The sequence below is a fragment of the Pongo abelii genome, chromosome 18 (assembly GCF_028885655.2).
Source record: "Pongo abelii isolate AG06213 chromosome 18, NHGRI_mPonAbe1-v2.0_pri, whole genome shotgun sequence".
Lineage (NCBI taxonomy): Eukaryota > Metazoa > Chordata > Mammalia > Primates > Hominidae > Pongo > Pongo abelii.
This window is the reverse complement of record NC_072003.2, coordinates 2,134,781-2,159,295: the sequence shown is the minus strand read 5'-3', so window position 1 is coordinate 2,159,295 and position 24,515 is coordinate 2,134,781. Positions and strand designations below refer to the sequence as shown.

General features: G+C 61.3%; 3 protein-coding genes across 37 annotated transcripts in view; 1 reads left to right on the top strand and 2 right to left on the bottom strand.

Moving 5' to 3' along the window:
• TSC2 (TSC complex subunit 2) overlaps positions 1-3,613 on the bottom strand; it is a 42,085-nt gene extending 38,472 nt beyond the window's left edge. For 26 of the 28 annotated variants that reach the window (XM_054534564.1, XM_054534567.1, XM_054534569.1 and 23 more), the window contains exons 1-3: positions 3,430-3,613; positions 2,755-2,921; positions 859-945 (exon numbers count right to left, since the gene is read on the bottom strand). In XM_054534564.1, the coding sequence (XP_054390539.1) occupies positions 859-945; positions 2,755-2,892 (225 nt within the window). In that variant the 5' untranslated portion in view covers positions 2,893-2,921; positions 3,430-3,613. Of the gene's footprint in view, positions 1-858; positions 946-2,481; positions 2,713-2,754; positions 2,922-3,091; positions 3,251-3,429 lie in introns of those variants that run through there. The other 2 variants (XM_054534565.2, XM_054534575.2) reach the window with 2 other exon arrangements.
• Positions 3,614-3,623: 10 nt separating this feature from the next.
• NTHL1 (nth like DNA glycosylase 1) lies at positions 3,624-11,753 on the top strand. 7 transcript variants are annotated; one of them, XM_063717501.1, is made up of 6 exons: positions 3,624-3,785; positions 5,124-5,362; positions 6,697-6,867; positions 7,811-7,970; positions 11,331-11,439; positions 11,527-11,753. In XM_063717501.1, the coding sequence occupies exons 1-6, from the start codon at positions 3,647-3,649 to the stop codon at positions 11,648-11,650; spliced, it is 942 nt and encodes a 313-aa protein (XP_063573571.1). In that variant the 5' UTR covers positions 3,624-3,646; the 3' UTR covers positions 11,651-11,753. The 7 variants fall into 7 exon arrangements, 6 of the variants coding, with proteins under 6 accessions (XP_063573571.1, XP_063573570.1, XP_063573569.1 ...); XM_063717500.1 differs by having other exon boundaries at positions 3,628-3,785; positions 6,694-6,867; positions 11,334-11,439; XM_063717499.1 differs by having other exon boundaries at positions 3,628-3,785; positions 6,694-6,867.
• Positions 11,754-12,545: 792 nt separating this feature from the next.
• On the bottom strand, positions 12,546-24,515 carry NHERF2 (NHERF family PDZ scaffold protein 2). 2 transcript variants are annotated; one of them, XM_002825988.5, is made up of 7 exons: positions 24,170-24,515; positions 21,607-21,807; positions 15,147-15,326; positions 14,769-14,922; positions 14,652-14,695; positions 14,050-14,112; positions 12,546-13,821 (listed from the first exon to the last, which is right to left on the bottom strand). In XM_002825988.5, exons 1-7 carry the CDS (start codon positions 24,380-24,382, stop codon positions 13,663-13,665), a joined length of 1,014 nt encoding a protein of 337 aa, XP_002826034.4. In that variant the 5' UTR covers positions 24,383-24,515; the 3' UTR covers positions 12,546-13,662. The 2 variants fall into 2 exon arrangements, with proteins under 2 accessions (XP_002826034.4, XP_054390555.1); XM_054534580.2 differs by lacking the exons at positions 21,607-21,807; positions 24,170-24,515 and adding an exon at positions 17,918-18,474.

Here is a 24,515-nt window from a genome sequence, read left to right as displayed (position 1 = left end):
GTAGCTGGGATTACAGGTGCCCGACACCATGCCCAGCTAATTTTTGTATCTTTAGTAGAAACGGGGTTTTGCCACATTGGCCAGGCTGATCTCGAACTCCTCACCTCAGGTGATCCATCCACCTTGGCCTCCCAAAGTGCTGGGATTACAGGCATGCGCCACCACGCCCAGCTCATCATCTTTTAGTACAGACGGGGTTTCGCCATGTTGACCAAAGTGGTCTTGAACTCCTGACCTCGTGATCCACCCACCTCGGCCTCCCAAAGTGCTAGGATTACAGGCACAAGCCCCTGCACCCCCGCTCGGCATACAAATCCTTTCTGGTGTGGCTAGAAAAGCCTAATTCCTTCGCTCCCCATTTCCACGCTTGATTGGCCCCTCAAGGTTGTATTCAGGGCATTTCCAGTAGTTTCCCCATCACTACGATGACAACTAAATTTCCCTAAAACAGTGCAAACTGGCCAGGCGCGGTGGCTCACGCCTGTAATCCCAGCACTTTAGGAGGCCAAGGCAGATGGTTCACAAGGTCAGGAGTTCGAGACCAGCCTGGCCAACATGGCAAAACCCCGTCTCTACTAAAAATACAAAAATTAGCTGGGTGTGGTGGCACGTGCCTGTAATCCCAGCTACTCGGGAGGCTGAGGCAGGAGAATTGCTTGAACCCGGGAGGCAGAGGCTGCAGTGAGCCAAGATTGTGCCAGTCTGGGCAACAGAGAAAGACTCCATTTCAAAAAAAAAAAAAAAAAGTGCAAATCAGATCATCAGCAGTCAGCTGTCAACCATGCTCCTAAAAAAGGCAAACTCAGGCTCTGAATAGTTTACGTGCCTCTCTCTAGTAGCTCAACTGGGTAAACCTACCTCTTCAAATTTCTTGGTTTTTGCAACTTCACAAATCTGCCCTATCATCCGGATGCGATTGTTGAGGCCACATTCCATGCTCAGTTCCTGGAGAGAGATTAAAGAAGAAAAAGGGGCCAGCGCTCAGGCCACGGTCTCCTTAACTGCAAGTCACAAACCACCTAAAGACTCCCACTGCATTTTCCAGACTAGAGACTTAAAACAGATCTTTCTGAAATCAAGATTCACGTGACCGGCCGCGGTGGCTCAGGCCTGTAATCCCTGCACTTTGGGAGGCCAAGGCAGGTGGATCACCAGAGGTCAGGAGTTTGAGACCAGCCTGCCCAACATGATGAAACCCCGTCTCTACTAAAAATACAAAAAATTTGCTGGGCGTGGTGGCGGGCGCCTGTAATCCCAGCTACTCGGGAGGGTGAGGCAAGAGAATCCCTTAAACCCAGGAGGCGGAGGTTGCAATGAGCCGAGATCGCGCCCCTGCACTCCAGCCTGGGTGACAAGAGCGAAACTCGGTCTCAAAAAAAAAAAAAAAAAGATTAACTGAGGGGCTTTACTGCTCTTTCCCGAGGAGTTGAGAATGTGCAATTTTTTTTCACAACTGCAAATGTTGTATTGAGATAAAACATAACATGAAATACAATTTCAAACTGCACAAATTTTTTTTGAGATGGAGTTTTGCTCTTCTTCCCCAGGCTGGAGTGCAATGGCGCGATCACGGCTCACTGAAACCTCCGCCTCCCGGGTTCAAGCAATTCTCGTCTCAGCCTCCCGAGTAGCTGGAATTACAGGCACCCACCACTATGCCCGGCTAATTTTTGGTATTTTTAGTAGAGACGGGGTTTTGCCATGTTGGCCAGGCTGGTCTCAAACTCCTGACCTCAGGTGATCCGCCTGCCTCAGCCTCCCAAAGTGCTGGGATGACAGGCGTGAGCCACCGCACCCGGCCCGGATGGACTATATTTTATTCATCAGTTGATGAACGTTTTAGTTGTTTCTAAGTAGAAAACTTTACAAGTGCAAAAATTCAGCATTTACTCATGGGCAAAACACAATGCCAGGCATGTGTGACAAAGACACAAACACACATAAAAGATAAGCACCTAGCCCACGTGCAATGGCTCATGCCTGTAATCCCAGCACTTTGGGAGGCCAAGGCAGGCAGATCACCTGAGGTCAGCAGTTCGAGACCAGCCTGGCCAAGATAGTGGAACTCCGTCTCTACTAAAAATACAAAAATTAAATGGGTGTGGTGGCATGTGTCTGTAGTCCCAGCTACTCAGGAGGCTGAGGTAGGAGAACCACTTGAAACGGGGAGGCAGAGGTAGCAGCGAGCAGAGATTGTGCCACTACACTCCAGCCTGGGCAACAGTGCAAGACTCGTCTCAAAAAAAAAAAAAAATTAGCCAAGCTTGGTGGCAGGTGCCTGTAGTCCCAACTACTCAGGAGGCTGCATTAGGAGAACTGCTTGAACCCCGGAGGAGGAGGCTGCAGTGAGCAGAGATCATGTCACTGCACTCCAGCCTAGGCAACAGAGCAAGACTGAGTCTCAATAAAAAAAATAAAATAAAGAACCTACTTCTCCCAGGAACTCATATGTTATCATGTAACACCTGGCCATATCCTTACCTGTGGAGATGATGATACTCAGGCCTCATCTATAAAATGGGCTTTCTTTCATCAACATCTGAATAGTAACTCAAGTGTGCCCGAACCAGGTCACCAAGATCCTGACTTTCGAAGTCTCCTGAGGAAGGACATGTCGGCCTCCAAGTACTGGAGACAGCATTCCTGTGCAGAAAGTCGCCAGCAACCCATCTCCCACAGAACCTGGTGCAAGACCAAACCCAGCCTTCTCTACACTTCCCTCTAGCCTAGTAAAGACACAGGTAGCTCACTCACTCTCAGTATTTCCGCGGTGATGATAAACTCCGTCTGTTTACCCTCTGCAGACCTGGGATTTGGCCTCGGTGTTCCCAGTCCCAACAGAATCTTAAACTTCTCCTTCAAGCCTGAATCTTTGCTTGTTGGTTTGGCCATGGTGGACCAGGACGCACCAGAAAACCCCTCTGTGCAAACGAAACAGGAATGGGGACATCTGAGCAACACCTCTGCCCACCTTCCCCACTGCAGACCTCCAGCCGTCAGGACCCTGGGTCTCTGGTGGGCATAACCTTTCCTCCCACAGTCCCTGGGAGAACTCAACTACAGCCCAGCTGACCAGGTCGCAAATAGGCACCTAGGAAAGCCCGGGAGACACCAGGCCTGGTCTAGGGAGCTCTCTGCTCAGACGCTGCCGCCCGCCCCGCCCGATTCAGTGCACGGGTTAGGACTGCCACCGCGAAGTCCTGGGAGCCCCGACGTTTGCCGTCTCTCCTCTCCCCATGTGGAGCAGGAGCTGTCACGGAGCCGCCTGCAGCAGAGACCCATTCGCACCCGCCATGACTTAAAACTAAGGGATGCTCGGAGCTCCGGAGTCGGGTTACAGTGGGCGCGGGTGAGGGCCCGGAACCCGGACACTGCGGGGTCCGCCTCTCTAGGCCGCTGCCCCACTGCCCCGTGGGGACCGCCACTCACCCCGCGCCGCGCCACCGGGCGCCGGGCCGCCCGGACGCGAAGAAAGGCGCACCCCCCTGGCCCCAGGACGCCGCCGGAAGCGCGACCCGCGCTTCCGGCAGCGACATTGCGCGGAGGGCCGCCGTGGGGCTTGCTGGGAGTTGTAGTTCTGGGCCGCCCTCTGGCGGAAAGGCCGGCGATCCTTGCATCACGTGACGGGGCCGCATGGGCCGCCGGGATGTGTAGTCCGCAGGAGTCCGGCATGACCTCCTTGAGCGCGAGGATGCTGACCCGGAGCCGGAGCCTGGGGCCCAGGGCTGGGCCGCGGGGATGTGGGGAGGAGCCCGCGCCTCTCCGGAGGAGAGAGGCTGCAGCAGGTAGCGCCGCGCCGTGGCTGGAGCGTGGGAGGAGGCAGGATAGAGGCTGCAGGCTGGAGTCCCGGGCCTACTCCTACGGCTCCCAGCTGCGCGGGCAGGGGCTGCAGACCCGGCAGCCGCGAACGGTTCCCACGTGCGGCCCAGCGTTCCCACCTTGCGCCTTTTTCCCAAAGATTGCGGTCCGCAGGGGCTGGGTTTCGGGCGCTCCGCTCGGCTGCCCCCTTTCGCCCCAAGCAAGAAAACGCTTCCTTTCCCACCACTGTCCGGGACTCTCCACTCCAGGCTCTGTGGGTCCCATCCCCGCACTCCTGCAGTGAACTTGCTTCCCTCAGAGAGGCTGGGTGCCAAGGACACACCCAGCCAGAAGCCTGCTCCCCCAGCTCGGGGAAGGGTGCCTCTGAGGGAAAACAGGAAAGGGCATGGCACTCATTATATTTATCCTGCAGCCGTTGAGGACCTGCTGGGGGCCCAAGCACTGCAGTGAGCAGTGAGGGACACGGACAGGGCCCCTGCGCTAGTCCCGCTGGGACTTCTGCAGAAGTGGCCAGAGCGGGATTCCCATAGGCACCCAGGGACCCCAGGGGTAGTCCAGACTATGGCAAGAGGAACTGGTGCGGCTGGGAGCAGGCAGGGGGTGATGCCAGCCAGGGGGGCAGGAGCTTTGATGCCAGGATAGAGTTTGGAGTCTATTAGGACAGCAAACGGAAGTCAATTAGGAGGTTTTGTTTGTTTTGAGGTAGAGTCTTGCTCTGTCACCCAGGCTGTAGTGCAGTGGCATGATCTCAGCTCACTGCAACCTCCGCCTCCCAGGTTCAAGCAGTTCTCCTGCCTCAGCCTCCCAAGTAGCTGAGACTATAGGCCCCTGCCACCACACCTGGCTAACTTTTGTATTTTTCGTAGAGATGGGGTTTCGCCATATTGGCCGGGCTGGTCTTGAACTCCTGACCTCAAGTGATCCACCCACCTCGGCCTCCCAAAGTGCTGGGATTACAGGCTTGATCCACCGCACCCGGCCGGCCAGGAATTTTTAAAAGGGAGTGACACAACCTGATGTGGGTGTTAGCAGATTGTCTCTGGTGCAGTATAGAGGATGTACTGGGGGCACCTTGGTACAGGCTGTTGCTAGAGTCCTCATGAGCTAACATGGACCTTGTCAGGGTCGCTGGCATAAGGAGGGCCCACATACCCCAGACTGCAGAGGGCAGAGCACCCCAAATGTATTAGATGATGGAGAGTTGTGGCATGAACGACTGAGGGGTAAGCTAGCAGGCGGGATGGCACCCCTACCCTATCTTCACCTGTGGCCCCACCAGAGGGACTGCGTGGTGTTTTTTGCAGAAGCGAGGAAAAGCCACAGCCCCGTGAAGCGTCCGCGGAAAGCACAGAGACTGCGTGTGGCCTATGAGGGCTCGGACAGTGAGAAAGGTGGGGGGGCTGAGCCCCTCAAGGTGCCAGTCTGGGAGCCCCAGGGCTGGCAGCAACAGCTGGTCAACATCCGTGCCATGAGGAACAAAAAGGACGCACCTGTGGACCATCTGGGGACTGAGCACTGCTATGACTCCAGTGCCCCCCCAAAGGTAGGCAGGGGCCCCATCTGCCCAGATGACCCCCACTCTTAGCAAGGTACTTGTTTTCTTTCTATCCGGTGGCTCTTGGCTGGCACCCTCCCCTGCAGACAGCACCTTGGGAGGATGGACACCCGGTGCCCCAGAGCATCACCTGCGTCACTGTAGCCACTCAGCAGGTCAAGACACCAGTGGTTTAGGGCCTCGTGCTCAAACTTCTGCCCAGTGCAGGCATGACCTGGGCTTTGTGTGGTATCAGGAAGGAAGAGTTCCTTTTGCTTCACAGTCCCAGGGCCTGGAACCCTTAGACCAAGCTGAGTTCTAATCCCTATTCTGCTACCAGCTGGCTTGGATACAGGCCTCTCTGAGCCTCAGTTTGCTTGTCTGTAAAATGGGTAGTATGGGTCAGGCATGGTTCTTCAGGCCTGTAATCCCAGCACTTCGGGAGGCCAAGGCGGGTGGATCACCTGAGGTCAGGAGTTCGAGACCAGCCTGGCCAATGTGGCGAAACCCCGTCTCTACTAAAAATACAAAAATTAGCCGGGTGTGGCGGCAGGCACCTGTAATCCCAGCTACTTAGGAGGCTGAGGCAGGAGAATCGCTTGAACCCGGGGGGGCAGAAGTTGCAGTGAGCCGAGATCACGCCACTTTACTCCAGCCTGGGTGAAAGAGAGAGACTCCGTCTCAAAAAAAAAAAAATTTTTTTTAAAGGGTAGTGTGATCATTCAGGAAGCAATCATAATAGTAGTGGCCAATGGCTGTTCAGTAGTGATGGGCCAGATACGATTGTTTTGGGTTTTTTTTTTTTGGAGACCAAGGTTTGCTCTTGTTGCCCAGGCTGCCGTGCAATGGTGAAATCTCGGCTCACTGCAAACTTCGCCTCCGAGGTTCAAATTATTCTCCTGCCTCGGCCTTCCGAGTAGCTGGGATTACAGGCATGCACCACCACACCCAGCTAATTTTTGTATTTTTAGTAGAGACGGGGTTTCACCATGTTGATCAGGCTGGTCTCAAACTCCTGACTTCAGGTGATCCGCCTGCCTTGGCCTCCGGAAGTGCTGGGATGACAGGCGCGAGCCACCATGCCCGGCCACATACGATTCTAAGCACTGAAATAATTCATTTAAGCTTCACATTACTCCAGTGAGTCGGGTACTATTATCGTCCCGGTGTTGTAGATGACCAAACACACCCAAACCAGACCTCCCCACCCCACAGGGGGAGGTAGATGGCTCAAATGTGGCCCAGAGTAACAAACAAGGGTGTGTCGAGGGCGGGGTCGGAGCCTGGCCCAGGGAATCACCCAGGACCCACCGCCACCCTGGTCCCTGTCACTGCACAAGCAGGTACGCAGGTACCAGGTGCTGCTGTCACTGATGCTCTCCAGCCAAACCAAAGACCAGGTGACGGCGGGTGCCATGCAGCGACTGCGGGCGCGGGGCCTGACGGTGGACAGCATCCTGCAGACAGATGATGCCACGCTGGGCAAGCTTATCTACCCCGTTGGTTTCTGGAGGGTGAGCCCTGCTTGTGGCAACCGGGGCCGGGTGGCAGTGGCCTGAGAGAGACTTCAGAAGGCTGAGGGGTGGCAGTGGCCTGAGAGAGACCTCGGAAGGCTGAGGGGGGTGGCGACGGTGCAGGAGGTGAGGGTCAAGCATCTCAGGCTCGGGGGTCCCCCTGAAGCCTCCATCCCAGGCCGTGGGGCCCTGGGGCCTGACGCCCAGTCCCAGCAGCTCCTTGGCCTTCCTGTTCGCATCCTCCCTTCCTTCCTCTGCCTCCCCGCCTCGCCGCCTGCCCACCCTTCCTCACCACCAAGGCTGCCTGCCCGCCCGCCTTTCCCTTTGTTTACTGCTAGCCTCTCCCGGTGTGTCACCCCCTCCTGTCCAGAGCCCCTCACCCTCCGGGAGCCCTGGGGAGGCTGTTCCCCAACCCCGCCGAGCACTGGATGGTGGTGGGCGGATCTGTTGAAAGCAGCTTGGTGGGTGGGGCCGCTTCCCCTTTGCACCCGCGTGGGCCGCAGTTTCTCAGATGGGTTTTAAATAGCCCTCTCCACTCAGGCACAGGATGGGAACCACCCGGCAGGCCTGGCAGCTGGTGGGAAAGCCCCAGCTCCAGCCCTCCTTCCTGAAGGCGCAGGTGCAGCCAAGCCCCACTCCTGGGAGCGGCTGGCCTGCTTGGCCTGGCCTGGGTGCTGGCAGGGAATGACAGGCAGGGGAACCCAAGCCAGACCCCTACACACGCGTCATTGGCCCACATGGGTGGGAGGAGGGGGTCAGGCCTACCTTGGGCCTCCCTGCTGCCCTCCGCTTGTTCCTGCCTCCTGGGGGGCGGGGGCTGAGCTTGCACATGTCCTCAGCAGGTGCAGGTAGCTCGGGCTACCTGTGGGTCTCTTGGGGGCTGCGTCCTCCCAGGTTGGGCTGTGCCCCTGCCTCCAAGGCTGAACCCACCCCTGTCTTTCAGAGCAAGGTGAAATACATCAAGCAGACCAGCGCCATCCTGCAGCAGCGCTACGGTGGGGACATCCCAGCCTCCGTGGCCGAGCTGGTGGCGCTGCCGGGTGTTGGGCCCAAGATGGCACACCTGGCTATGGCTGTGGCCTGGGGCACTGTGTCGGGCATTGGTGAGTGGCGCACACGTGCAGGAGGGCGGGGCTGGCTCCAGCTCACTGGCTGCTCTTGGGATTCCCCACATCCTTGTGACCTGTGGCTCCACTTCCAGCATCCTGATCCTCCACCCAGCCCATAGAGTCAGAAAGGTGCTCCCAGGGCTGAGCCACGTCAGCCCCACTCACAGACAGGTGCTGGGGCAGGAGCTCACATGGGCTGAGCACCTGCTCTGTGCGGGGCTCTGAGAGAGGCCCCAGAGCTGGACTCCATCTGCGTTGTATTCGGGAGAAACGTGGAGCGAGGAATTCCCCACTCGTGGGGTGGCAACACTGATGGTTGTGCAGGGTGCTGCTGGGGCCTGGCCTGGGCCCAGGGCCTCTGGGAAGGCCCCCAAGGTCATCCTTCAGCTGAGAGCTGCAGGGCAAGGTGGGGTGAGCCAGGCCAAGAGGAGGAAGTGTGTTCCCAGCAGAAGGAACAGCATCTGCAAAACCATGACGCGAGAGAGAGGACCAGGAGCAGGAAGTTCTGGAATGAGATGAGGGCAGAGTGGGGAGATAACGGCTGAGGAGGAAGGAGGAAGAGTATCCCCTCAGCAGGTGGGGTGGGGAGGGAGGTGCTGGGGGGAGAAAGGGGGAGGGTGGGGAGGGAGGCTCTGGGGGGGACAGGAGGGGAACGGTGGGGAGGGAGGCGCTGGGGGAATGGCGGGGAGGGAGGCACTGGGGGGATGGGGGGAGGGTAGGGAGGGAGGCTCTGGGGAGAGAAGGGGGGGATGGTTGAGAGGGAGAAGAGGGGAGGGTGGGGAGGGAGGCGCTGGGGGGAGGGCCCTCCTTGAATCCTTTTACCAGGTCCTGGTGTGTCTTCCTAGCACCGGAGACTTCTTGGCAGTTGGGTGAAGACAGACCCCTGGGTTTGGGGTGGGGCTGCCTCCTCCTCGGCTTTGTCCAGAGGATTTGGGGCTCCTAAGGCCACACGCAGCCGGGCCCAGCCAGTCCAGAAACCAGGGCTTGGCCCTGCCCTCTGTGTGCCCCCATCCCAGGCCCCTTTGGGACTCCTGCAGGGGGCCTGTGCTGGTGGGGGGGCCTTCCAGCACCTTCTGGTGGACAAGAGGGCCACCAGGGGCTGAGGGCCTCTGTTCTGAGCAGGTGGCCACCTGGTGAGGCTGAACAGCCGCAGCAGCCCCAAAGAGCCAGAGCCAGAGCCAGAGCCAGGCCAGGTGCGCCAGGGCAGGGCCTCCTCCCCACTGAGACTCCCAGCGTCACCACCTGCCAGCCTCTCAGTGGACACTTGAGCTTATCTGGGAGGCTGTCCTCAGCTGCCCGTGTCCCTGGAGTGCTGCATCGTGGTTGGGCAGGGCTGTGGGGGAAGGTCCCTGCCTGCAGCCATGCAGGGAACGGGCTTTGGGAGCAGCGGACACAAGAGACAGGCATGCGGGAATACCTCCCTCTCCAGGTGTCTGTGGGCCTCACCACCTGCAAGGAGACCCCAGGGCTGCCTCCTAGGGGTTCCCCGAAAGAGAAACACTCTCAATTAAAACGTCAGAGCTGGCTGGGTACAAGGGCTCAAGCCTGTAATCCCAGCACTTTGGAAGGCCGAGGTGGGTGGATCACCTGAGGTCAGGAGTTCGAGATCAGCCTGGCCAACATGGTGAAACCTCACTACTAAAAATACAAAAATTAGCCGGGTGTGGCCAGGCGCGGTGGCTCACGCCTATAATCCCAGCACTTTGGGAGGCCGAGGCAGGCGGATCACAAGTTCAGGAGATCAAGACCATCCTGGCTAACATGGTGAAACCCCGTCTCTACTAAAAAACACAAAAAATTAGCCGGGCGTTGTATCGGGCGCCTGTAGTCCCAGCTACTCAGGAGGCTGAGGCAGGAGAATAGTGTGAACCTGGGAGACAGGGCTTGCAGTGAGCCGAGATCACGCCAGTGTACTCCAGCCTGGGCAACAGAGCATGACTCCATCTCACAAAAAAAAAAAAAAAAAAAAAAAAAATTAGCCGGGTGTGGTGGCAGGAGCCTGTAATTCCAGCTCCTCGGGAGGCTGAGGCAGGAGAATCGCTTGAAACCCAGAGGCGAAAGTTGCAGTGAGTCGAGATCGCACCATTGTCTGTATCCAGCCTGGGTGACAGAGCAAGATTCCGTTTAAAAAAAAAAAAAAAAAATGCCACAGCTATAGATTGCTGGCTCCGGTCCCAGCTCTGCACCTCCTGGCTGGGTGACTCTGGGCCAGGCCCTTGGCTTCTCTAAACTCTGGCCACAAAGTGGGTGAGGCAGTCCTCCTCATTCACTGTCCAGGTGGGCAGGAGGCTCACACAGCATGACGTGGCCTGACTCAGCCTTGAAGCATGGCCACTTCCGTGTTACAGAGGAGGAAACTGAGGCTCAGAGCCCCAGGGATGTGACCCCTCAGGTTTTGTGGTCTCTCCACACCCTCGGACACCTTTTTCCAGGCAGCAGCGAAGGAGCTGGTGCAGGGCTCGGCTTATCTCTTTGGGAAACACTGGAAGAGGAGGCAGGGCTGGGGCTGCAGCTGGCCGGGGCCACCGGGTGGGAGAAGGGAGCCCCGATGAGCAGGCGCCTGGAGTGGTCAGCTGAGGGGAGCAGGAGCCAGAACCCAGGTGGACAGCAGCTGTGGCTGGCCAGGCCATGCTCCCGCTCTGTCCCTGACAGCTGCAGTGGCAGGTGCTGGGTCTACAGGCAGTGACCTCATGCCAGCCTGCCGGGCAGAGCTGTTGCCACCCAGCCTGGTGCCCAGAGCCAGTGCTTATGCCGAGAGGAGCCTCAGGCCACAGGAGACAGACAGAGGGAAGCCTGGATGGACCCTTCCCGGGACGGGGCCACATTCCTGGGGAGGCTGAAGGCTGAGAGGTGCTTCGGAATCGGGATCCTGCCGGGCCTAGGTTTCGGCATCCGTAGGACCTCGTGAGGACTCACTGAGCTGGCCAGTCTCTCTGGCAGGGTTTGGCCCCCAGCAAGTGCTTGTCCAAGCGATCCAAGCGAGCTGTCGCTGTTATTGTGGGGAATAGAGCTCCAAGCAGAGCCGAGTCATCACCCCCACGCCCTGCCCAGAGCAGAGACCCCACCACCCACACACCCATCTGGCAGTGTTGGCAGGAGTGGGCGGCCCAGAACAAAGCCCCCCCAGGCTGGCTCAGGTGATGGGAGGGAGGCCTGCACCCCAACAGACGGTTCAGCCCCTACCCCAGCACCTCAGGGGCAGCCAAGATGGTCACATGTAGTCTTGCAGCCAGGGCTTTGCGGTTCCGGTGTCTAACTGGAGGGCCACGGGGTGGTGGCAGACTCGCCTCTGGGCGGGGAGGGGCACGGGCTTGGCTGGTGGAGGGTGCCCGTTCACCCCGCTTGGCCTCCCAGCAGCAGTGGACACACACGTGCACAGAATCGCCAACCGGCTGAGGTGGACCAAGAAAGCGACCAAATCCCCAGAGGAGACCCGTGCCGCCCTGGAGGAGTGGCTGCCCAGGTATGAGCATGTGGGGGGCTTCCTAGGGGAGAAGAGCTCACGCCGCCCTCCCTCCGTCAGCACTGAGAGACCTCCCCACCCCCACAGGGAGCTGTGGCACGAGATCAATGGACTCTTGGTGGGCTTCGGCCAGCAGACCTGTCTGCCTGTGCGCCCTCGCTGCCAGGCCTGCCTCAACCAAGCCCTCTGCCCAGCCGCCCAGGGTCTCTGATGGCCGCGTGGCTCCGCCGAGGTGCCGCTGTGGCCAGCGTCTGTGAAGTGCCTTTACGCTTCAGGAAGCTACGCCTGTTAAATAAAGCTTTGGTGTGTTTGCAGATGGGACCTGGCTGATGTCTGTCCCTGAGGGGGCAGAGAGCCTGGGAATCGCATACAAGGGTGTGTGCGTACACACCCGTGCTCGCGTGTCTGGAGCAGGGCTGCCTGGGAGGCTGGCTGGGGACGTGACAATCTTTGCTGTGTACTCAGGGAGGGGGAGGGGGTGTGCATGAACGTGGGAGGGAGGAAGTGGGGAAAGCCAGCTGCAGCCAGCTGTTGGAAGTCCGCTGGGGAAGCAAGCAGCCCCCGGGCAGCTGGCTGAGGACCCTGGCCCCTCATGCTATCCATCACCAGCCCCCCAGCTTCCCAGCCCGGACACCGCCAGCTCCTCAACTTTCATGCCCTCAAAGCCCAGCCTCTGCCAGGGTCCCACCCCTGTTTACAGAGCTACCCGGCCTTGAAAGGGACACTGGGGACCCAGGCAGGGCGCCACAGGGTACAAAGCTTGACCTGTGACTGCTACGGGTCGCAGGGTGAATTGGGCAAAGGGTGGCCCGTGTGGGTGTTGCGTGGAGCCAGATGGCTTCACAGGGAAGGTGAAGGTGGGAGACTGAGTCTGCCAAATAGAGAGATGGGCATGGGCCCAGGATGTGCCACAGGGCAGGGGGTCCCATGGGGGCCGGTGGGGGAGATGGAGCAGGGCTGGGAGCAGATGGATGCAGGGCACGGGCTTAGGAACGAGACCATTTCCAGCTGCTGAGACTCGGGGAGGGGGCTCCCTGGAACAGCCTCATCCCTCCACTGCTCTCACCCCTCGGGGAGGAGGCTCAGAAAAGACAGAGGCGTGTGGGTCCCAGGCAGGGCCTGTTTATTCTGAGAGCGCGCATGCGCTATGGCTTATGAGGCAACAGTGGTGCCGGTCGATCGGTGGTCGGTTCAGGGGTGCAGGGCTCGATCGGTGGTCGGTTCAGGGGTGCGGGGCTCGATCGGTGGTCGGTTCAGGGGTGCGGGGCCCGGGAGGGAAGTGCAGTCAACAGGGTGTCCACGGGGGAGCCTGCCAGGCAGGGCTGAGCCAGAGGCCAGGAGTCCTTCCCGGGTGCCGCTCTCACACACCTACGTTCTCCAGGCCTGGGAGCTGCCGTGCAGAATGAGGGGCCTGTCCAGAGGCCGCCCTCCTTGGGGACGTGGGGCCTCCATCCTCGGGCCTCTAGGAGAGCCCAGGTCCTGCGCTTCAGACCCCCAGCAGGGCACAGACGCACAGGGTAGCTGGGTGGGGAACAGGGTGTAGCGTAGGGACCCCCACACCAGGGCAGGTGGGGAGGGGCAGCTCCTACGGCCACATCAGGCCTCCCTGGCCTTACCCAAGGTCCCCACGAACAGGCTGGGGGCCCCAGCTCGGCCACTGGGAAGTCCCAGGGACTCCCACTCAGGACGGCTGCTGCTGAGGGGAGGGGGTGGGGAGGAAATGGTTTGCAGAGAAAGGTTTGTTTTATTACAATTATTTAGAGCGCGTCCCAAGGGGGAGGGGAAGTTGGCGGCAGGGGGGGGAGGGGGGCTCTGGTATTAAGTGGAAACATGTGTGGAGCTGGAGATCTTTTTGGAAAAAAAGCAAAAACACAAATTCCTTTCAGTCACCAGGCCCCGGCAGAGCAGCAAAGGCCTTCACCCTGCGGCTGCCGCGCTCTCTCTCTCTCTCTCTCTCTCTCTCTGTCTCTCTCTCTCTCTGTGTGTCTCTGTCTCTGCCTTTCTCTCTCACATCTCTGGGTCTCTCTCCCCCCATCTTGCTGCTGCAGGCCCCCAGTACCTGGCGGGCAGGGACAGGATGGGGGCTCACGGGGGCTGGGGCTGATTTCTGGGCAATGGCAGGACCACCCTCCAGTCCACTGAGGCTGGGGCAGCTCAGGGCAGGCTGAGGCCCAAGGTCTGTGCGGGAGGGGTCCCAGGGCCCCGAGACAGGCAGGAAGGGGCTCAGAAGTTGCTGAAGATTTCGCGCTTCCTGTTCCAGTCCATCTGTGGCGCGCGCTTGTTGACTCGCGTGGCTCGAGCCTTCTCTTTGGCCTCGGCCGCCGTGGGGCTCAGGTGGAGGCCGCTCTCCTGGAAGGGATCTCGCTTCCAGGCACTGCCATCCTGGGGTGAGCACGGTGGGTGAGGTGTCTGCAGTGAGCCCTAGTCCCACACCCCAGACGGTGGCCCCTCCCAGGGAGCAACCAACAGAGGCTGCCTGCTGAGGCTGGGGCTCACGAGGGCTTCCTAAGCAGAGACCCCACTGCCCGGGCTGACATCTCCACAGACGCCCACCCCAAGGCCCCTGGCAGCCCTACGTGTGAGCTCAGGAGTGGAGGAGGACATCCATACCTCAGTGTCCTTGTCGGAACCAGGCAGGTCACTTCGGGACGAGCACGCAGAGCCACCAATGAGCTGGGAAACCAAGGGCAGGTTGTGGCTTCACAGACAGACACGACACCTGCACGCGCACACACGTGCACAGAGGCACACGCCCCACCAGTGTGTGCTCCTCCACTCGGCAGGGGGCCTCAGGCCTCTGGTGGACTCCAGATGTGGCGGGGCAGGCACCGGGCACCTGGCAGTGACAGGCAAGTGGCCTGGCCGGCTCATGGTGCAGAGGGGGTTCGGGTGCAGGAATGGCCGGCGTGAGCAACGCCTGGGGTGAGGCCACCGCCAGCTCCCTGAGGAGGCAGAGACTGGAGGGCAACTCCTTACCAGGTGGTGCCCAGGAGAGGACGGAAGGCAGTGGCCCCGACCCCAGGCACCCCATGTGGCTTGTGTGTGGCACTGACCCAGGACGAGACCCACAGGGGCGTTAAAGGGAAGTGACAGGGCCAGAATCGGATGTCACTAGCACACCTCGAGGATGGATCTCCAGGGAGAAGGGGGCCTCCGTCGGGCCTCAGTACCCCCAGAGGCACCCTGTGTCTCATGGGCACCCACCCTCTCACCTGGGCAGGGCTGGTTCCATTGGTGACGGGTGACGGCAGAGGACCTGTGGGGACAGCGTGTCAGTGGCTGCTCAGCCACCACACCGCACCCACCCTGTGCCCTGGGCCGTGGCCCACCTTCCACGTGCTCCTCGGTGGGTGTGACCCGAAGCCGCTTGAAGTGCTCATCTGTCTTGGGGTCCACCACCAGCAGCCGGGCCTCATCCTCCTGTGCCTTGATGCTGGCCACCACATCAGCGTGGCGCAGTCCCTCCACATTCTGCCCGTTCACCTGCCACCACCAGCACTTATCAGCCCCACCGTGGGCCCAAACAGCCCCCGACGCCGCACGGCCAGGTGTGGCATCAAATATTCATCACAGCCACTGCCCACCGAGGCAGCAGGAGGCGCACCAGCTCAGGTTCCCAGCGTCTCCCTCCTCCCTGCAAGGACCCAAGGCCCCAGCGTGGACAGGCGCGGGGCACCCAGCACCCTGCAGCCCTGGTGGGCCGGTACCTCAATGAGCCGGTCCTGGGCGCGGAGGCCAGAGCGGGCGGCAGGTGAGCCCGGGTCCACGGAGCGGATGTACTGGCCAGGCCGGGACTTGTCGCTATGCAGGTTGAACCCATAGCCCTGAGGTCCCTTTCGCAGGTGGCAGAGCCGAGGGCGCAGCTCCCTCAGGGGCCCACTGACATCCTGCAGGCCCGATGGACAGGGTCAGTCTCTGGCTCCAGCCTCCCGCCTCCAGAGTCCACTCCCCGGTGGCGCCACCACTGCCCAAACTCGGTACCATGCCCCCCACAGGCAGGCCTAGGTCTCAGTGGCAAACACTCCAGGCACCCAGGCTGCCTGGGACAGAGCTTTAGCTGTGGGAACTTGGGCAAAGCCTGTTTTCAAACCCAGAAGCCTCCCCGACGGGCCCAGCCGCCTTCCTGGGTTGCTGGGAGAATTCCTTTGGCTCCAGGCCAGCGTGGCACACAGGCAGGGTGGGAGAAAGCACCAGGTGGGATGAACTGTCACTGTCGGCCTCCTGGGGCGGTTGTCCCTGAGGGCTCTGCCTGTGCGTCCCCCTGCCCCGGGCTCTCCTCCAGAGCGTGGGGCAGGCGCTCCTAGGCCAGCAGTTTTGTTTTCTCTCCAGAGGCCTCCGTGAGGCTGGCTGCGGTGGCGGCTCTGTTTGCTTTCACATTCCGGGAAAATGAGCCGCCCCACCCCCGTGGGCCCAGCAAGCAGGGGCTGGGGCAGGAGCTTAGCGTGGACGGGGCACAGAGGACCTCCTGGTGCCCGGAAGGACCCCCCGTACCATCCCAGGCCCTGCCCCATGTTACCTCCGGCATCCTGCAGTAGGGCTCTGGGCCAGGGGACCATGCAGGCAGGGCCAGGCCCAATGACCACCTCCCAGCCAGGGGGTGGGCCAGGGTGCGGCGGCGGTGGCCAGCGGCTGCCCGTGCTCAGTTAAACATGGCGGTGGCCGGAGCAGGCGGGAGGCAGCTCAGGTTTCCAGGGAGCGCCAGGCTTGAGGGCGTGTGCAGGGGAGAGTGTGCAGGCGGGCTGGGGGCTGCCAGGGCCCTTCCCTCACCTCCTACCTCCCTGTGTGTCCCTGAGGGACCACAGGCCAGGCCAGGGCTGGGGCGGCATGGCAAGAGGGGCGCTCAGACCTCAGGAGGGCAGGTCTCCAGGCCTCAGACACCCCAAACCCCTCCAGCCACCCACCTTCAAGCTCACTCCAAACCCCAATGGACAGGAAACGGCCACATCAGTGAGGGGGGGGCCGCCCCGCCAAGGGAGCAAGGGGGTCCTTCTCCACACAGCTAGTGCTCTGTCCCCTGGGCTCAGGACCTGCCCTTGGTCTGGAACACCCTTCTCCTGTCCAGCCTGCCAGATGCCTCATCTGGAGCCTCCTGCTCACCCTCTGAACCCTCTCTGCGTGGCCACCACCCAGCCCCTGTCACACCAGAAACTCCAGGGACAAGGCTGTGGCTCCCTGGCCTCACAGGGGCTCAGCTGGGCCACATGGGCTGAATTGGAGGGTGCAAGACCCCCAAAATCTCCAGGGCCCCACCACATAGACCCACTCCTCCCCCAGACACACCTGGTGGCACAGGCATGGGGCTTCGAGGCTGACCCTAACACCTGACACCGAAGTGCCCCTCAGGGATGCAGTCGGAGCACAGCCCCCAGGCTGGCCTGGGACGGAGGGAAGGTGTGGGGACAGGAGCCCAGTTCAGGAGGGGAGGTGGAGCACAGCCCCCAGGCTGGCCTGGGACAGAGGGAAGGCGTGGGGACAGGAGCTCAGTTCGGGAGGGGAGGTGGAGCACAGCCCCCAGGCTGGCCTGGGACGGAGGGAAGGTGTGGGGACAGGAGCTCAGTTCGGGAGGGGAGGTGGAGCACAGCCCCCAGGCTGGCCTGGGACGGAGAGAAGGCGTGGGGACAGAAGCCCAGTTCAGTGGGGGAGGTGGGAGCGTGACATGGGCCCAGGCGGCAAAGACACATCACACAGCCACCGACACAAGACGTCCAAATACACCTGCAAACATACACAGCCGCCCACACATGCGGCCAGCCCCACAGTGCTGGCCCGGCAGCCCTTCCCACGCCTGCACAGCAGCCTGCAGGGCAGGGTTTCTCAGGGCACCAGACAGGAAGCAGGATCTGGTGGGTGTCTGGGGCCCTGAGGCCAGGCCAAGGACCCCTCAGTGTTCTCAGGGTCATTCTGGCCACCCCTCTGCCTCTGTCCAGAAGCAGGCTTCTTTCACTCTACAAGGCAAGAAGTTCTGCCTATCATCAAGCCTAAACCCCTTCATTGTCAGCAGGGTCCCGGTGGCGCCAGGCACGGCACTAAACCCTCAGGTGGAGGGGCTGCAATGGAGGGGCCAGGGTGGGCTGCTGGCAGCACGTGGGCTCATGGGGAAGGGGGGCCCAGAGAGCCGAGGAGCTCGGGCGGGGTTCATAGCTCACATACCTCCTCCCTGCCCTGGCACTTCCTGCCGCCTCCCACCAGGCCCTCTGGCTCCCACGGGCTCCAGGCTCCCTCCCCGCCGGCGGCCAGCACAGAGCTGGACCATCCCTGGTCCCCCAGCCATGCCTGTGTCCGGACAAAAAGGCTGGCATGGGGGTACCCTGGGCACCCCCCCAGATGGTGACGCACCAGCCCTGGCAGAGAAAGGCCTTCATTGTTGCTCAGGGACCAGCCTGCTTACATCAAGGTCCCGGAGTCCCCTCCTTCCACCCCGGGAGGCTGAGCGGCTGCTGGTTCCTCCTAGCCCTCCTTTCCTCCCACCCCACCTGACCTGTACCAGCCTCTGGGGCGGGCTCCGTGGAGGGGCTCCTGGAGCCCGGGCAGGTGGCGTGGCACTCCCGGAGCGCGCCATGACAGCGGCACAGCAGCAGCGAGTGGCAGGCGTCCGGCCGGGGTGGCCTGAACTCTCTGGCCGACCCAGGCTGCCACCCCACTTATCTACCTTCCTCTGCGTCTCTGGCTCCCCGGGGATGGGTGGGGACGTGGGGGCTGAGTCACTCTGGGGAGCAGGGTGATGACTGAGCCCACTCCCCTGCGAAGGCTCCAGCCCGGCGCCCCCCACCCAGCTAGGTTTCCGTCCCAAGAAAGGAAGGAAGGAAGCTGCTGGAAGGCCCTGCCCTGCCCCAGGACCCAGGGCTGAGGGGACAGGGAGGAGTCCCGGCCCCAGAACACAGGACAGTCCTGCTGAGGCTCCAGAGGAGCAAGAGCCGGGAAGCCCGGAAGCCCCCGCAGGCACTGCGCCCCAACCACACAGCCACCTCCCGCAGAACTGTCACCTTTCACCTGCTCTTAGCCCCCAAGGCCCTCCAGACGGGGGTGGAGACATGGGCTAGGGGCAGGGGGCAGAAAGCTCAGGGTCTGCCACCACCTCTAGGGCCTGGCACCGCTGGCCACCCCATCTCTGTTTGGGGGCTGTCCTTTGTCATCACTACTAGGATCAGCTGCACTGCAGCTGCGGCCACCCCCAGCCTGGTGTGGCCCAGGGCTGAGTCATCACTAACTAGGGCTTCACGGCCCCCAAAAGGAGGGGCCAACCACATCAGTGTCCTCCTCTGCCCACCTCCCCTATCCCCAGCCAGGACAGAGGACACCAAGAACCACCCTTAGTTCCCAGGGGGCACCCAAAGTTGGGCCCTCTCCATCCTTCACCAAAGACAACCTACACACATCCCTCCCAGGGCTCTGCCTCTCTGCCACCAGCGCCCCCACTGGAGCCATCCCCTCAAGGTAAGCTTTGCCCTCCTGGGCTCCCTGACCATCTGAGGCATGCCCTGAACCCAGGCTGAGAAGGGCAGGATCTGAGCCTGCTCTGTGGAGGTCAGGTGAGTCCCAACTCTTCCTGCCCATGCTGGGAGCTCAGGTGAAGAAACCTCAGGTCTTGAGCCAGGCGCAGGGGCTCACGCCTGTAATCCCAGCACTTTGGGAGGCTGAGGCAGGCGGATCACTTGAGCCCAAGAGTTCGAGACCAGCCTGGCCAACATGGCAAAACCCTGTCTCTACTAAAAACACAAAAATTAGCCAGGTGTGGTGGTACACGCCTGTAATCCCAGCTACTCAGGAGGCTGAGGCATAAGAATTGCTTGAACCCAGGAGGAGATTTCAGTGAGCCGAGATTGCACCACAGCACTCCAGCCTGGGCGACAGAGTGAAACTCCGTCTCAAAAAAAAAAAAAAAGAAAGAAATGAAACCTCAGATCTCGGGGGCCGGGTACAGTGGCTCACACCTGTAATCCCGGAACTTTGGGAGGCCGAGGAGGGCAGATCACCTGAGATCAGGAGTTCGAGACCAGCTTGAGCAACATGGTGAAACCCCATCTCTACTAAAAAACACAAAAATTAGTCAGATGTGGTGGTGCGCGCCTGTAATCCCAGCTACTGGGGAGGGTGAGGCAGGAGAAGCGCTTGAACCCAGACGGCGGAGGTTGTAGTGAGCCAAGAAAGAAAAAGAAAAAGAAACCTCAGGTCTCAATGCCAGAAGAGAGAAGGGGAGACCCTGTTCCTTGGGTGCCCCCTGACCTCCTGGAGCCCCTGTCCCCAGCCAGACTCATGCACAAACGGACCTGCCACTCAGGCCACCCTTTGTTCCTCTAAAAATACACCCAGAGGAAGCCCCTCCTAGGGCTTCCTGCAGCCCCCAGAGCCTGAAATAGCAGTGGGGGAAGGTCCCACCCAAGGCAAGGTGCCTCGGCCACCGCACCCTCCAGATAAAGTCCGAGGGCCGGATTTTTCCACAGGAAGGTGAACCATGCATTTGTGTCCAAATCAATGGACAAACGCCTGATGCAGAGGGGGAGCTTCCTCCTGGGGGTGGGAAGGTGCCTGGGAAAGAGGGAGGCCCCAACCCTCAGCCTGGAGACAGGGGCCTGGGACCAGCCAGCCCCCCTGCAAGGCCAGCCCCCCCACCAGCCCTGGGCTGGGCACCTTGGCCCTGAGCACCACCGTGGCCTGCCCTCAAGCCCCAGGAACAAAATGGGTCCCACAGGTCCCATGGGCAGGCCTGTGCCCAGGCTGGGCTCCCCACAGGGAATGCTGTCTCTCTGCTAAGCCGTTCCCGCCGGACTCAGCTCCCAGGGGCAGCCACCTTCAGCAGTGATGTCTGGGAAAGGGAGAAAGTGGAAGTGTAGATCCCCTGCACCCTCAGAAACTCCAGATCCCACACTCCGTGAATGGGTAGATCCCCTGCACCCTCAGAAACTCCAGATCCCACACCCCTGCCCCAGGTGCGGTTCTCACAGTGGGGTCTGGCCAACCCCTGGACTCATATCCCCTGAAGGGATTTCTTTCTTTTCTTTTCTTTTCCTTTTTTTTTTTTTTTTTTTTTGAGACAGTCTCACTCTGTCGCCTAGGCTGGAGTGCTATGGCAGGATCTCGGCTCACTGAAACCTCCGCCTGCCGGGTTCAAGCGACTCTCCTGCCTCAGCCTCCCAAGTAGCTGGGATTACAGGCATGCACCACCACGCCCAACCGATTTTTGTATTTTTAGTAGAGACGGGGGTTTCACCACATTAGTCAAGCTGGTCTCAAAATTCCTGACCTTAGGTGATCCGCCCACCTCGGCTTCCCGAAGTGTTGGGATTACAGGCGTGAGCCACCACACCCGGCCAGGGATCTCTTTGAAAATGAAAAAAAAAAAGGAGAGAGAGCGTGGAGATAATGCCATCAGGGCCTCCAGGAAGACAGGACAGCTTCAGGCTGTTCCTCCTGGCCCCCAAGGCCTGCCAGGCCGCCCCTCCCAGTCGGCCACCTAGCAGGAGGTGGAGCAGGCCGCCCCTGTACTTTTCTGGGTCTCCTGGCTGAGAGCAAGGGCAGGGGAAGGAGGAACTGCTACCCAGCAGGAGTCCAGGAGGAACAGCAGACAGGGTCCCAGGGCCCTCCCTTGTATCTAGGGGGAAGAGTGGGCTCACCCTGGAGCCTCCTGGACCCCCAACTCCACTCCCATGCTCCCAGCTCCACCCACGCCAGGCCTGGCAGAGTGGCCTCCTAGGCTTCCCCAACCACGGCGCTGCCTGCGGAGGCCGGCCGTCTCCCAGGCCTTCCCAGCACGCAGGCGCCTTGGACAGAGACAAGGACAGAGCCACGGATGACACCCAGCACAGGCACAGAGCTGGGCACACGCAGACCTGGAATGCCTCTTCCCAGGGTTCCTCAGCCATGAGGCTGGGGGCTGCGGAGGCGGCAGCTTGTCAGAGTGACCCTTCGATAGGGCAAGTGGCTCTGGAGCATCCTGGTGAAGAGGAACAGGCCAGGCTGCCCTGACCCTACCCAGTTTAAAACACAGGCTGAGGGTAGAAAGAGTGGCCCCTAATGGCCAACAGGATGGTCCCTGGGGCAGAAAAGGAGCCCCAAAAGGCAGAAGAGACCAAGACTTCTGGAGGTGACCAGAGGCAAAGATCGTCGTCAAAAGCTGAGAGAGCCTCTGGGAGAGGCTAGGGTGGTCCCTGTGGGCCGAGCCCGCCATACCTTCTTGCCAGCATCGGAGCTGCGGCCGCCCGTGTGTGCCCAGTCCGGCTTCGGCTCCCAGGGGCAGTGGGCGGGTGGGAGCCCTCGCTGGGCCATCTCCTCCGTGCAGGTCAGCTGCCGCCGGCGGAGCTCTTCATCTGTCTCCTGGTCCACCACCAGCAGCCGGGTCTGCCCCTCCACAGCCTTGATCCTTTGCACCACCTGGGGCAAATGGGCGGCAGGAGCGGGTCAGTGGCCCGCATTCCAGGCAGCACATGGGCACTGGCACCACTCTGGGCTGGCCCGGGTGTGCAGGCAGGCGGCTGGTCTGCATGGGCGGGTGGCTGCACCAAGAGGCCTGCCGGCCCCGCCCCCCACCCCCGGACTCCAGCGGCTCCCTCCCTCTGCACCCGGGCTCCGGACACTGAGGCCCAGGCTGTGAGGCCTTCAGGGTCCTCCCAGAGCCTTGCCCTTAGCCCAGGGTCTTCTCCAGGCGGGGCTGGGAAGGGGCTGCAGGGTAGGGCCACTGGGTAAGTCCTGTCTGGAAGTGACAAAAATGGTGCACAGTGGACCTTCAGGTTTTCAGTCTGCCTGTCCCTGTGCGTGCATGCATCCATCTGTTTCAAAGTCTGTGTCTCCGTCCAGGTTTGAAGGAGAGGGGTGTCTCCCTGGGCCCCAGTTTGAGTGTGTCTGTGCCCATTCCTGTCATTCTCTCCTGTGCAGCGCGGAGTCTAAATCCCTGACCCTAGGTCTTGTATCTACCTCCAGGCCATGGCCATGGGCCCATTCCCACTGGACCTGCAGAGAGGGGAAGGGCTGGGCTCCTGGCTCGGGCACCCACACACAGCCAGGGAAGCAGGATTCAGGTGCAGCCGGCGAGGGGGAGGGGCAGGTGCACCTGTGGACAGCTGTGGCATGGTGGCCGTCAGCGTGTGCGTGCGGGTGCCTGTGAAGTGTCTGGACCAAGCGGGGGGCCAGCACACACCCGCAGAGAGAAAGCAGTGCCCACTGGGAAGCAGGCAGGAAGAGGGGCAGCCCTACTCCCACCTGCGACCTGGGGGAGGGTGGACAGGGCTCCCCACCAGCTGCCGGGCTCAGCAGGGGTGGTGAATAGATAGGAGGGACTGAGCCAGGCCCATCTTCCTCCAGCCCTCCTCTCTCCCCATGACCCAGAGTGAGACAAGAGGAACCCAGTGTCCAGCTGCTTCTTGACTATGTGTCCCAGACAAGTCACCCTCAATCTCTGGCATCAGTTTCCTCAACTGTCAAATGGGGCAGTAACTGCCCCTCGCCCTCCTGGGGCAGTGGGGAGAGTCCACCATGGTCTGTGTGTCCAGTCCTCAGAGACCAGCACCACAGGGCCTTGGAAAAGCAGGTGTTCCCAGGGCGAGGCTGGCAGTGACTATCCAACAGCAGCCTGGACCCGGCCCTGCCAGCCCTACCCTCAATCCCTCAGGTCCAGGCCCCTGGCCTGATCCCCACCTTCTTCAGCAAACAACCTTACCCAGCGGACACTCTGGGTGGAAGGCATGGGGCCGGCCCACAGAGGGACAGACAAGGTACCAGGTAAACAGGAGACCAGCTCCAGGCCCAGCTGAACCAACCTGCTAATCTCTAAGTTCCAGGACCAGCCATGTAGACAGGTTATGGATTCATCGGTGCTGTGAGGGACAGGGGACCTGGAGGACAAGGGGTGTGTGGACGCTGGACCCCAACCAGGGTCTGGAGGGAGTCCCTGGCCTGTGGGAGACAGACACACCTCAGGGGTCAGAACCCACAGAGAAAAAGCTCTGTTCTCCTTAGCCAGGAGGCAGGAGGCTCCGGCCAGTAACCCCAGCCGGGCTAGGCAGCCTCTGAGGAGGGGCAGTGCCTTTGTAGCTAAGGAATGTGGTTGCCACCAATGGCCAACTCAGCCCGGTCCCAGACACACCAGCTGGGACACACTAGAGTACAGACACACAGACTCACCGGCCTGCAGACACACAGTGATGAGTACACTAGCCAGGCGTGCACACACACAGAGCCCAGCTCTCACACGCCCAGGAGTCCAGACCTGTACACACACGCACACGTGCAGACCTGTATACTCTCACACACACTACAGCACACACACAGGTGCAGACACACTGATGCCCTTACTGCGACCTCTCCTGGGTACACACAGGCAGGCGCGTGCACACATGGCTGACCCCAAAGGGACCTGCACACACACGCCCAGCTGTGTTCACACGCACACGTGTACACGCACACCCAGGCAAAAGCACCCAGGTCTTCACCTTTCCGGAGGGGCTCCAGGCTGCCCAACACCCTCTTTCACGGCACACTGAGGCCAAAACGCGACCAAAGAGCGAGGCCAGCGGCCAGGAGCCGCAGTGCGGGCCCCTCCCTGCCAGGATGCCCCCCCAGCCCCGTGCAGGACTGAGCTTCCTGCGCCGGGACTCCGAAGGCGCCGGGCCGCTGCCTCCCGACAACGTCCGCGTCCTCCCCGCGGGAGCCCCCTCAGGCCCCCGTGCGACCCCTGCTCGCCCCAGGCGGACGCGCTCGGGGAGGGGGCGGCGGGCCGGGGGCGAGCGCTGGCCCCCACCTGGTGGTGCGTCTCGCCCTCCACGTTGACGCCGTTGACCTCGACCAGGCGGTCCCCAGCGCGCAGCGCGGCGGCCTCGGCGGGGGAACCGGGTTCCACGCGCCGGATGAACTGCCCGCGGCGGCCCTTCTCGCCGTGCAGGTGGAAGCCGTAGCCCTGCTCTCCGCGCACCAGGCGGCACAGGCGCGGCCGCAGCGGCTCCGGCGTGGCCATGGCGCCCGCTGCCCACCGGCCGCCCGCGGGCAGGGGCGCGGGGGAGCTCTGGGGCGGCGGCGGCGCTGGGCACCCGGCGGTGGCTTCGGCGGCGGCTCCTGTTCGGCTCCCGTCGCTTCGGGATCCGGCTCGG